At 43.6% G+C, this 13,973-nt stretch overlaps 1 protein-coding gene across 1 annotated transcript in view; it reads right to left on the bottom strand.

Annotated features, from left to right (window-relative positions):
• Positions 1 to 13,973, bottom strand: part of LOC119969069 (interleukin-6 receptor subunit beta-like) — a 291,637-nt gene that overhangs the window by 66,030 nt on the left and 211,634 nt on the right. Inside the window, exon 12 of the mRNA XM_038802271.1 lies at positions 7,241 to 7,387. Coding sequence (XP_038658199.1) covers positions 7,241 to 7,387 — 147 coding nt within the window. The remainder of the gene's footprint in view (positions 1 to 7,240; positions 7,388 to 13,973) is intronic.

Genomic DNA, 13,973 nt, shown 5'->3' with positions numbered 1-13,973 from the left:
ATTATGAAGGGAATAGATAGGATAGATGCGGGTAGGTTGTTTCCACTGGTGGGTGAAAGTAGAACTAGGGGACATAGCCTCAAAATAAGGGGAAGTAGATTTAGGACTGAGTTTAGGAGGAACTTCTTCACCCAAAGGGTTGTGAATCTATGGAATTCCTTACCCAGTGAAGCAGTTGAGGCTCTTTCATCACATGTTTTTAAGGTAAAGATAGATAGTTTTTTGAAGAATAAAGGGATTAAGGGTTATGGTATTCGGGCCGGAAAGTGGATCTGAGTCCACAAAAATCAGCCATGATCTCATTGAATGGCGGAGCAGGCTCGAGGGGCCTCCTGCTCCTAGTTCTTATGTTCTTATGTTCTTATTATCTCAAAAGGGAAACTGTCAAGGCTCGGGGAATTACTATTTGAATTATTCGGATAAAGGGAGAAATTCACCACGACCATAGAACATAGAACATTACAGCGCAGTACAGGCCCTTCGGCACTCGATATTACACCGATCTGTGAAACCCCTCTAAAGTCCCTCTACACTACTGCCTTATCACCCATATGCCTATCCAATGACCATTTGAATGCTCTTAGTGTTGCCGAGTCCACTACTGTTGCAGGCAGGGCATTCCACGCCCTTACTACTCTCTGAGTAAAGAACCTACCTATTGACATCTTTTCAATATCTATCGCCCCTCAATTTAAAACTATGTCCCCTCATGCTAGACATCACCATCCGAGGAAAAAGACTCTCACGGTCCACCCTATCTAATCCTCTGATCATCTTGTATGCCTCAATTAAGTCACCTCTTAACCTTCTCTCTAACGAAAACAGCCTTAAGTCCCTCAGCCTTTCCTCATAAGATCTTCCCTCCATACCAGGCAACATCCTGGTAAATCTCCTCTGCACCCTTTCCAATGCTTCCACATCCTTCCTATAATGCGGCGACCAAGACTGCACGCAATACTCCAAATGCGGCCGCACCAAAGTTTTGTACAACTGCAACATGACCTCATGGCTCCGAAACTCAATCCCTCTACCAATAAAAGCTAATACACCGTACGCCTTCTTAACAACCCTCTCAACCTGGGTGGCAACGTTCAGGGATCTATGTACATGGACATCGAGATCTCTCTGCTCATCCACACTACCAAGAATCTTACCATTAGCCCAGTACTCTGTCTTCCTGTTATTCCTTCCAAAATGAATCACCTCACACTTTTCTGCATTAAACTCCATTTGCCACCTCTCAGCCCAGCTCTGCAGCTTATCTATGTCCCTCTGTAACTTGTAACCTCCTTCCGCACTGTCCACAACTCCACCGACTTTAGTGTCATCTGCAAATTTACTCACCCATCCTTCTGCGCCCTCCTCCAGGTCATTTATAAAAATGACAAACAGCAGTGGCCCCAAAACAGATCCTTGTGGTACACCACTAGTAACTGGACTTCAGTCTGAATATTTCCCATCAACTACCACCTTTCGTCTTTTTCCAGCTAGCCAATTTCTGATCCAAACTGCTAAATCACCCTGAATAACATGCCTCTGTATTTTCTGCAATAGCCTACCGTGGGGAACCTTATCAAACGCTTTCCTGAAATCCATATACACCACATCAACTGCTTTACCCTCATCCACCTGTTTGGTCACCTTCTCAAAGAACTCAATAAGGTTTGTGAGGCACGACCTACCCTGTACAAAACCATGTTGACTATCTCTAATCAAATTATTCCTTTGCAGATGATTATACATCCTATCTCTTATAAACCTTTCCAATACTTTTCCCACAACAGGAGTAAGGCTCACTGGTCTAAAGTTACCGGGGTTGTCTCTACTCCCCTTCCTGAACAAGGGGACAACATTTGCTATCCTCCAGTCTTCTGGCACTATTCCAGTAGACAAAGATGACTTAAAGATCAAAGCCAAAGGCTCAGCAATCTCCTCCCTAGCTTCCCAGAGAATCCTAGGATAAATCCCATCCGGCCCAGGCGATTTATCTATTTTAACACTTTCCAGAATCGCTAACACCTCCTCCTTATGAAACTCAAGCCCTTCTAGTCTAGTAGCCTGTATCTCAGTATTCTCCTCGACAACCTTGTCTTTTTCCTGTGTGAATACTGATGAAAAATATTCATTTAGCACCTCTCCTATCTCCTCGGACTTCATGCACAACTTCCCAGTACTGTCCTTGACTGGCCCTGCTCTTACCCTAGTCATTCTTTTATTCCTGACATACCTATAGAAAGCTTTAGGGTTATCCTTGATCCTACCTGCCAAAGACTTCTCATGTCCTCGCTTGGCTCTTCTTAGCTCTCTCTTTAGATCCTTTCTAGTTAACTTGTAACTCTCGCGCGCCCTAACTAAACCTTCACGTCTCATCTTTACATAAGCAAATATAAAAAAAGATCATACCCTCTCCATGTCCCCATATAACTTCTTGGCCTCCCGCACCTTATCTCATGCTTCCCATGCCCCTGTAACATCACCAAGGGAATTGTGTTGTGCTTGGATCTTGTTGGTGTGAAGTTTAAGCAAACTTGAACATGAGAGCTTCAGCAAATAGCACGCTGGCTGTTTATTCATTGTGCAAAGTCCATTTCAAATAAGCGAGGTACTTCAAAATAACAAAGAAATTTAAAAAAAAATAACCTAGCTCTTTGTCGGGCGTTATCTTTACGATGATTACCTTCCCTGTATATTTTAGCGGATAGCTAAACTATATACTGGTGTACTTAAACTGAAACAGAAAGAAAGTCTCTCAGTCAGTGTTTGGAAACTAAAGGTCCACCAGGATGGATTTTCAGTCAGTCCCAGTTTATATTCCAATTCAAGGTTGCATGTCAAAGTTCAAAGTCAGGTAGTCAAACAAATGTCTCTCAAGTTGCTCACCAGCTGCCCTCCATGACGTCTGTTTATTTTCAAAGGCAGTCAGACTGCCCACTTTGTTCATGTCCCTTTATTTACATCCACCTCTGCTCACCTGTGCCTGTTCCTGTTGCAGTGCAATGCGTTCTGCGAAACATAGTGCCCGTGAATTGTTCTGTAGTTCTGTCTGGGAGCATTTGAAATATATGAGTGGGAAGGCACTGCCACTGACAGCTCTGCCCAATACCATTTTACATTCCTCAATGGCACCACCCCACAATGCAATGGACTTGTGCCTTGTAGATGGTGGAATGACTTTGAGAGGCAGAATACTCATTGCAGAAACCCCATTGTCTATCCTGGTCTTTTTTTTATTAATTTGTGGGATGCTTGGCTAGAATTTATTGCCATCCCTAGTTACCCTTCAGAATGTGGTGGCGAGCTGACTTCTAGAATCGCTGCAGTCCATGTGGTATAAGTACACCCAGAAGAATTTGACCCAGCGACACTGAAGGAACAGCGATATATTTCCAAATCAATGTTGAGTGACGTGTAGGAGAACATCGAAGCGCTGGTGTTTACAGGTATCTGCTTCCCTTGTCCTTCTAGATAGTAGCGGTCATGGGTTTGGAAGGTGCTGCCTGTGAACCTTGGTGAGTTCCTGCAGTGCATCTTGTAGATGGTACACATGGTTGCTAATGTGTGCCAGTGGTAGAGGAAGTGAATGTTTGTGGAAGGGGTGCCAATCAAGCGGGCTGCTTTGTCCTGGGTGGTGTCGAGCTTCTTGAGTGTTGTCAGAGCTGTGCTCATCCAGGCAAGTGGGGAGTATTCCATCACACTATTGATGCCTTTTAGATGGTGGGCAGGCTTTGGGGGTCATGAGGTGAGTCATTCACTGCAGGATTCCTAGCCTCTGACCTGCTCTTGTAGCCACAGTATTAATATGGCTCGTACAGTCCAGTTTCTGGTCAATGGTAATCTCAGAATATTGATAGTGGGGGATTCAGCAATGGTAATGCCATTTAATGTCAAGGGTGGTGGTTAGATCCTCTCTTGTAGGAGATGGTGATTGTCTGGCACTTGTGTGGCATGAATGTTACTTGTCAGCTCAAGCCTGGATATTTCCCAGGTCTTGCTGCACTGCTTCATCATTGCTGAACATTGTGCTGTCATCAGCAAACATCCCCACTTCTGACATTATGATGGAGGGAGGATCATTAAAGGAACTGAAGATGGTTGGGCCTAGGCCACTCAGGAACTCCTTCAGTGATGTCCTGGAGCTAAGATGATTGACCATCTTGTAGCTATATAATTAATGTCGGGAGGAGGTCAGTTGTATAGTTATCCAAGAGTTAGACCCGTGCATTTCTGTCTAATTTTATATTTCTGGTGACTACATTCTGTCTCTGGTAACTACCGAGGTAAATAAGTCACGTAATTTGAAGTCTTCAATTCTAACTTGAAATTGGAAACTTTGTTTGGAGGTTTCAAGCTGCAGGAGAATTAGGAGTCCAAACTTCCCATGCAATTGCTGCCTAGTTATTAAACCAGGACTTTGGCAGAGTCCCATAATGTATCTTTCTGGGGTCACCAGGCCTCCAACCATCAAAAGATTGGATTGTTATGTTTTGGGATATGGGCTTTAATTTAGAGTAAAATGAAGGGAGTCATGAGACCTGTTCTGAAGTCTGCTTGAGAACAGGCCATTAAATATTAAAGAAAGGCAAGTACAGTTTTGCAGAACAGAAGGTGGTAAGAATTTGAACCTGGAAACAATCGTACCAACATGTATTCACAGTAGTTACACTGTCGATCTCCAAAGCACCAGGAAGGTGCTTAGAATCAAGAACAGAAAATACTGGACAATCTTAGCAGGTCTGACAGCATCTGTGGAGAGAAAAGGAAACTAACGTTTTGAGTCTGGATGGCTCTTTGACAAAGGTGTTTAGAATGTTGGTTTGTAAATGATTCTGCTGTAAACTGTCCATTTATTTCCAAGCGAATAGAGTATTGGGACGAATCAGCAATTTTCCCTGGATAAAAGGTCGATATGGTGTACGTTTCTTTGGGTTAGACTTAGAAGGGGAGGAGACCAGAGGATTGGATTAAAGGCTTTCCAAAGGACATCCCTAAATATTCAAGACAAGTTAGTCTGCTAGGACCCATGTGAGAGGAAGCAGCTAGAGGCAAAATGTTTCTCTGGTTCAAAGTGTATGGATGTGGGTAGGACTCGCTCTTGGATTGGAAAGGCAAAATTGATGAGTATTTGAAATGAAACTGGAAGATACACTCACCTTGTGCTAGAAAGAGAATTGGCAGGAAAAGCCCTCTCAGTGAATGAGGAATTCAAAGTTTCAGGTTGGGAAAAGAAAGTAACAGAAGCAAACTGTCAGGAGAATCTGGGCCCAAGAAAATTAAATGACGATTAAAGGGACAATGTAACGTATACCTGTGAAGGAAATTTCTCAGTTGTGTTAAAAGTAAAAATTGAATGTTCTGTCCAATAATTTAAAGTATAATTTGCCTCTGAAAATGATGCGTTTAGTCTGTTTGTTACAGTAAAAGTCTTGAAACATGAAATCTTGACACATCATCCTTTAAGCTATGAAGCAGAAGTTTGAATTTCTTTCTTTATGGATTTCAATGTGAGCAAATGTAAGGTCATCCACTTTGGCATTAACAAGAATAAAACTATTTTGTAAATGGTGAAAAGTTAGAAGCTGTGGAGACCCAAAATGTCATGGGACTGTAACTTCCTCTGCGTGGCAATCAGCGGCAGATTGCCACTCGGTAGCAACTTGCCTGTACTTAAAATGGAAAGTTCCCATCTCGCCCGATCTTCCTGACTCAGGCCGGGTGAGGCTGACAAAGCGAAGCATGTCAATGGTTCCAGCAGTGAAGTGCAAAAGGAGTGGAATGATGGAAGAAAGCACGAGATGCCATATCGCAGGTGAGATTCAAGGTTGCATTGAAAGGGAGAAGATACGATTCTAAGATAAGTGAATGGGGTGTGGGGATGGGAGTTTGGACACTGGCAGGGGGGGAAGGGGAAAGCAGGAGATCCGGATATGGGGCAGTACGACAGGGGGATTAAAGGTTGGGTAAGGTCAGTTCAGTGGGGAAGGTGTCACAGGGGTGGTCGGGTTGGTGAGGTGGTCGGATTCCGGTGGTGTGTCATTCGTTGTTGGCTGGGAAGGGAGTGGGGGCTGGGTCAGGGGGCACACCGGGGTTGACGGGGAAGGTGGTCAAGTCGCTGTGGGATTAGCCCAGGTTGAGAGGGGGGTTCCGGTCGAGAGGGGTGGGGAATTCTGTGAGGATGAGCAATATGGTCAGGGTATGGAGGTCCCCTGGGGGGTTGGGGTGTGGAGGGTGTACCATGCGGGACTCGGTCTGGGTATTTAAAATAATAACTCTGAAGTTAGAAGTGTTTTTTTCCCCTTCTATCACTTTCAAAGTATGAGGGTAGAAATGGCAGAACCATCCAAAGTCAGCGATTGAAATGGTCTGATGGTTCCCAGTCCAGTGCCATTTTCCAGGGGAACTCAGCCATTTTGGACAATTGCCGGTTAAAACCTCATGTAGGAACTTCCAAGAGCGATTCCCCAGTACATCTCTGGAGTACCCCCCAAATTCGACACTGGGGGGCCAGGAAGCTGTGGCTGAATTTCCATGTGCATAGAACATTGAAGTGCCATGAATCAGGACAGAAACTAATCAAAAGACTAATGGAATTCTGGCACTAAATCTAGAAGCCTGGATTAGAAATCAGTCGAAGTCATGTACAAAGCTCTAGTTAAACCTCAACTAAAGCAAGTAAGTGGTTAGGGGCACCACACCACACATTATTGGCTTTGGAGGAAGTGGACCATAAATTTTCCATAATGTTAGCTTGACTCCAAGGATTGAATTATGAGAAAAGATGACTCAGACGTATACTGTATTCACGAGTCAGTGAGACTCGAGAGACAGGAAATATTTCTGTTGGTTGGGGAGTCTAGGACTCAGACGCATCATGTAAAAACTAAACCAAACTTTTTGAAGGGAATATAGGAGATATTTCTACACACAAAGGTTTGAACGCTCTTTTGTAAAGAACAATTTATGCTGGATCAATTTTAAATCTGAGATTGATATATCTTTGATATCCAAAAGGTATTAAGGGATCTGGGGTAAAGTTTGGGTTACGTCACAGATCAGCCATGATCTCAGTGAACGATCAAACAGATTCAGGGGGCTGAATGGCCTCCAGTCCCATGGTCCAATGATCGTCCGGACGTCATCGAATGCTGCACACCTGGACCAAAAAAGAGGGTTCAGGATCCAGTTTAATTTAGTTCTGTGATAATTCATTACACTGTTCCACATTATTCACTGTGATACTCACATCGAACAGGCCCCAACTTATCATTGTAGAATATTGTGTAATTCCGAATAAAACCTTGGCATTTGTTGATTGGTATCTTCTCCCAAATCACCTCGACCTGTGATTTTGAAATATAGTTTCCACTCACTTTAGGGCCAATCAGTGGGGCTGGGAAAATAGAAATCAAAATGAGACAGTTACCAATGAATTCTGATGAATCTGACTCAGGTTCAATGAAGAGTGCCAGAGGGCATGCCAAGAACAGCAACAGGCAAACAGAAAAATGAAGTGCCAACTGGTGAAGCGACTGGTGAAGCTACGACACAGGACTGCTTGCATGCCAGATGACGTAAACAGCAAGTGAAAGAGGGACCTAAGCAATCTGACAAGCAACAGATCAGATCTAAGCTCAGTCGTGAATGCTGGTGGAAAATTAAACAACTTCATGGATGTGTGGACAATTAAACAACTCCATGGATGTGTGTGTTAAGTGGATTGGTCACGCTAAATCCAGTTTCTTCCCACAAGTCCCGAAAAACGTGCTGTTAGGTGAATTCAATATTCTGAATTCTCCCTCTCTGTACCTGAACAGGCGCCGGAATGTGGTGACTTGTGAATTTTCACAGTAACTTCATTGCAATGTAAATGTAAGCCTACTTGTGACAATAAAGATTATTGTTATAAATTGCCCTATAATGTCCAAAGGTTGGGTGGGGTTGCTGGGTTACGGGGATAGGGTGGAGGTGTGGGCTTAGGTAGGTGCTCTTTCAGAGGCTGGTGTAGACTCGATGGGCTGAATGATCTCCTTCTGCACTATAAATTCTATGATTTCTACGAACACAGTGGAGAAGGAGGCTCCACAAATATTCCCATCCTCAATGATGGAGGAACCAGCACATCTGTGCAAAAGACAAGGCTTAGTATTCACAATATTCTTCAGCCAGAAGTGTCGAGTGGATGATCCATCTCGGTCATTGGTGGAAGCCCCCAGCATCACAAATGCCAGTCTTCAGCCATTTCGATTCACCTCACGTGTTATCAAGGAATGGTTAATTGCACTGGATACTCAAAAGGCCCTGACAATATTCTAGAAATAGGACTGAAGACTTGTGCTCAAGAACTTGCTGCACCCCTAGCCAAGCTATTCCAGCACAGCTACAACAATGGTATCTACCCGACAATGTGGAAAATTGCCCAGGTATGTCCTGTACACAAGGAACAGGACAAATCCAACCCAGCCAATTTGCGCCTCATCAGTCTACTCACAATCATCAGTAAAGTCATGGAAGGGGTCATCAACAGTGCTATCAAGCAGCACTTACTCAACTATTTCATTTTATTTCATTTCATTTTTCATAATCTGCTCACTGACGCTCAGTTGGGGTTCCACCAGGGTCACTCAGCTCCTGACCTCATTACAGCCTTGGTTCAAACATGGTCAAAAGAGCTGAATCAAAAGGTGAGATGAGAGTGACTGCCCTTGACATCAAGCCAGCATTTGATTGAGCATGGCATCAAGTAGCCCTAGCAAAACTGGAGTCAATGGAAATCAGGGGGGAAACTCTCCACTAGTTGGAGTCATTCCTGGCATGAAGGAAGATGGTTGTGGTTTTTGGAGGTCATACATCTCAGTCCCGGGACATCACTGCAGGAATTCCTCAGGATAGTATCCTAGGCCAACCATCTTCAGCTGTTTCACCAAGACCTTCCTTCCAACATAAGGTCAGATGTGGGAATGATTGCTGATGATTCACAATGTTCAGAAGGGGCTGGTTTAGCTCACTTGGCTAAATCGCTGGCTTTTAAAGCAGACCAAGCAGGCCAGCAGCACGGTTCAATTCCCGTACCAGCCTCCCCGGACAGGCGCCGGAATGTGGCGACTAGGGGCTTATCACAGTAACTTCATTGAAGCCTACTCGTGACAATAAGCGATTTTCATTTCAATGTTCAGCAAACATTTGTGACTCCTCGGACACTGAAGCAGTCCACATGCAAATGCAGCAAGAGCTAGACAACATCCAGGCTTGGGCTGACAAGTGGCAAATTACATTTCTGCCAGGCAATGACCATTTCCAATAAGGGAGAATCAAACCCTCGTCCCTTGACATTCAATGGCATTACCATCATTGAATCCCCCACTATCAACATCCTGGGGGTTACCTGTCATAAACTGCATCCATAGAACCATCAAAAATATACAGCACAGATGGAGGACATCCTGCCCACCTTGTCCATGCCAGCCCGAGGACACCCAGGTGTCCTTTCTAATCCAACATTCTTGCACCCGGTCCATAGCCCTGTAGCTTAGAGCATTTAAGGTGCAGATACAGGTACCTTTTAAAAGAGTTCAGGGCCTCTCCTCCACCAGAAACTTGAGCAGCAAATTCCGGACTCCCACTACCCTTTCATGAAAAAAATATTCCTCATGTCCCCTCTACAGTTTCTGCCATTTATCTTGAACCTATGTCCCTCCATCAAGGGAAACAACTTTATCCTGTACATTCTATCTCTTCCCCTCATAATTTTGTAAACCTCAATTAAGTCACCCTTCAGCTTTCTTTGTTCTAAGAAAAATAACCCCAACGTATCCAATCTCTCTTCATAGTTACACTTTTCTAGCCCTGTCAACATTCTTTAAACCTCTTCTGCACTCTCTCCAGAGCAATAACATCCTTCCTGTAACATGGAGACCAGAGTGAGGAAGTGAACAAACGCAGGGGGTGGACCGCAGGACCCTGAGGGTACTGTGTTCACAGACAGAGAACAAAGGGATGGAGGGGAGCTTTGCCTCGTGGTGAGCATGGTGAAAAGGATGCTGGGGTTACAATGCAAAGTGACCAATTAGGATATAGGGCCAGGTCAGGAGGTGTATAGAATGACCAATGGGAAGCTTATATGTGAATCTTACTGTGAGTTTGAATATATCAGCAGAAGTTTCTTTGTATACTCTCTCTTTACTCCTGGCTGCTACAGAAGACAGTGTGTGTGTCCTGTAGCTCTATGGATTGATGCAGCCTTGCAAGTTAGTTATTATTAAATGATATGATACCTGCAAATCCATCTCAGATTTTATTGAATCTAGACTGACAGCAAATTAACCAGGAATCAACATTTGGTGCCGAAACCCGGGATTTCTCGACTATCTTGCCTTTCATCTGCGAAATCAGAATTGGAATGCTCGCAGACGGCGAGAGAGGATAATGGGCCCACGATATTTTTATATCGATTTTCCTCTGTCTCGTATTCTGCTAACAGTCTAATCACTCGCATTTGATCAGGTCCGATTGCCTCGACGAAATCAACGGTCAGTCTGATGGATTCAAAGATTTTATTTCAGTCATTGCAGGTATGGTTAAGTTTTGGAATGAGGCGAACAGTTCAGTTGGTGTCTGATGGGATGTTGCCTGGTTACTCAGTTGCATGAGGCGAAGAGTTCAGTTGGTGTCTGATGGGATGTTGCCTGGTTACTCAGTTGCATGTGAGTAGCAAATTAAAAATTGGCTCTATTAAATTATACTTTAATTCGGTTAAGGTCTTTAACGGATTGATGTGACGTCGCGCAACAGTTCAGTAAGAGACCGCTGATGGAATGTTGGGGCGCAATTCAATTCCGTTCAATTCTAATTTGATTAAAAATTGGTTAAGGTCCGTACCGGGTAGATGTGATGTCGTGAAACAGTTCAGTGAGGAAGGACCGCTGATGGAATGTTTGCGGACAGTTCAATTCCGTTCAACTATAGCTTCGCGAAGATAGGGTTGTTTGAATGAAACAGAATTGGGTTATAAATGACTTGTGTGTTGATGAATGAACGTATAAGGATGTGAATTCCTTTTGTCTGAATGGAGATCTCCAATGAATGAATGAGTCTGTTTGATAAGAATGTGATAACCTCTGTTCCTAGTTTTGTGAAATGTTGTGTTTTAGGAGGTATTAAAGTGAGATTTAAAATGGAGTAAGTATTTGAAAGTTCTTCAGAAACTTAGTAATAATGATTAACCAGGGGCTGGTTTAGCTCACCAGGCTAAATCGCTGGCTTTTAAAGCAGACCAAGCAGGCCAGCAGCACGGTTCGATTCCCGTACCAGCCTCCCCGGACAGGCGCCAGAATGTGGCGACTAGGGGCTTTTCACAGTAACTTCATTGAAGCCTACTCGTGACAATAAGCAATTTTCATTTCATTTTTCATTAACATTGTGGGAGTTAATTAGAACATAATTCTCAGGAAGAAAACAAAAAGTGAAATCAAACTGTATAAATTGGGATTTGTAAATGATTAGTTGCAACTCGGCATAGTCTTGGCTGCTAAAAAATAAATAAATAAATAAATAAAATAGTTTCACATCAATTAGAAGTTATAAATGGCCGGCGAGCAATGTGCTCAGCACTAAATGGACACAAAGAGATTTCCAAGCAGACAGCTTTGTGTAAGCTGTACTGCATGGCTCCGCAGGGTCCTAGTGCCCGACGAGCACGAAAAGTCACTTGCAGAAATAATGATGTTTAGCATGTTATAGACATTGAAGAAGGAGATTTGGAGAATAAAGATATTGGACCAGAAGTTAGATTAAGAGAATTAATTGCAGTATCAGGAAATGAGAATCTGATTGCAGGGAAATATTTAATAAAAAAATTGATGCAGAAAAGTTAAGATATTAAAATCAATTGCTAATTTAGAGGAAGTTTGGGTGAAGCTACCAACTAAGACTGCAGGGAACATCATCCGTGAAGCTGTAAGATGTGAAGACAAGATTAGTTCAGATTCTGAGTACACATACAGTTGAATTAGAGCAGCATGGTGTCTGGAGCAAATGAAATTGTATCACAATTAAAACAAATGATCCGATGGGGGAGAAGACAGTGAATTAAAACCTGTTAGCAGCATTGATTGGACAGCTGATAAAGTTCAAATGTCATGTTTGGATCTTACTTTCATACAAATCCGGTCGTCATCAAAATAAAGTAATTAAAGTAAATGCAGTAGCACTATCAGGAATGTATCAAGGGAAGGTTTTGACCAGATCGGATCACTGGGTGAGCAAAAGAGGAGGAGTTTGAGATTCTTCGCATCTCACTCAGGGGTGCAATAACAGAAGGAGGAGGCTTAACAGGCCTTAATGGTATGATGTACATCAAGGATAAGGAAAATAAAAAGGTTCAAAAAGACGTTATGTCAGAATTTAAATAAAAAGGTTCAAAAAGAAGTTATGTCAGAATTTAAAAATCTGGTCACATTGATCAAATACAGAGGAATTATGATACTCGATCGGCAGCCTACGGGCAATGAGCGTAGGAATGTAATCAGTAAAGATTTAAATGTATGGAATGATAGAACAAGGACGGTGCTTAATGGCCCTCAGTTTAAAATGGTTCACAGTGAGTATTGGGAAACCACCAGTCAGGATTGTGGGGCATTCTGTAGCCGATTGTTTGGACTGGTAGTAGTCATATGAAACCCAGGAGATGGTCAGATACTGAGTTATCAGGAGAATGGATAATGCATTTGCAAAGACAGCGATGGGATGCTGCAGCCCCCAGGGAGATTTGGGGCATTCATGATTGTTTTGTGGAATATCAGGCAACTTTAATGATTGAGGTTTGTGACCACAGGGGGGATTTTGAATCCAAGAGCATGGAGCAGTGCAGCACAGGGTAGGCCCTTCGGCCCTCAATGATCGCCCCACTCAGACCCACGTATCCACCCTATACCCGTAACCCAACAACTTCCCCCCCCCCCACCTTAGCCTTGCTATTGGGACACTACGGGCAGTTTGGCATGGCCAATCCACCTAACCCCGCACATCTTTGGACTGTGGGAGGAAACCCACGCACACACGGGGAGGACGTGCAGACTCCGCACGGACGGTGACCCAGCCGGGAGTCGAGCCTGGGATCCTGGAGCTGTGAAGCATTTGTGCTAACCACCATGCTACATAAGTGTCAGTGTAAGTGGGATAGATTAATGACAACGTGCAATTACTGCAAGGATAATTTGGCCGACAACAATGTGACTTTAAAAGGCTGTGCAATCTTGTAGACAAGTGACAGACTTATGGTATCGATTTGTGAGGCAGTACGTGGGCTATGCTAGATGGTACTTCTGGAATATCCAAGCACGGATAGGAAGATACAAATTAAGAAATAGGGCCCTCTCCGCCTTTGACCTGTTCGTTTTAGTTTCAGATGAAGCAACGATCATACAGATGAAGAACCTGAACAACACTCTGCAGAAGAATGTTTCAGACAGTATGGGAAAAAACTAATGATACAATTGGCTACATGTTTGAGGGAATTGAATGATAGAGCCCGGAAGTAAAACCTTACGGGTTAGCAACAAATCAAAATATCAAATTATTACTGAATACTGAAACCTCCGGTCAGACATCTCTAATGGGACGTTAGCTGATGGGTGATCTGTGGTCTCCAGGAGGGACGTATTACGCGGAGGAGTTATTAAGGGTCTCGGCAGACAGCAGCGACTGACGAGGAACCCCCGTATTTTAAATGACAGTAGTCTGGAACAGTGCATCTCAAACTATCTGATGTGGCGTACCGGCAGTTTTTTTCCAATGTGCCAGGGATCGGTGAGCAAAACAAGCCAATCCAGGATTACTGTCTCTTTCTTTTCTGGAAACACTCCAAGTACCAGTACGTACACGTACCACACTTTGAGAGGCGCTGGTCTAGAATATTGGCAGCTTGCTGCCGAGAGGGGAAATTTGTAACCAATATAGCATTGGAGAGTATAACAGTTATT

The sequence above is a fragment of the Scyliorhinus canicula genome, chromosome 1 (assembly GCF_902713615.1).
Source record: "Scyliorhinus canicula chromosome 1, sScyCan1.1, whole genome shotgun sequence".
NCBI lineage: Eukaryota > Metazoa > Chordata > Chondrichthyes > Carcharhiniformes > Scyliorhinidae > Scyliorhinus > Scyliorhinus canicula.
Note: the sequence above shows the minus strand (reverse complement) of the source record. Positions and strands in the feature narration are given on the sequence as shown.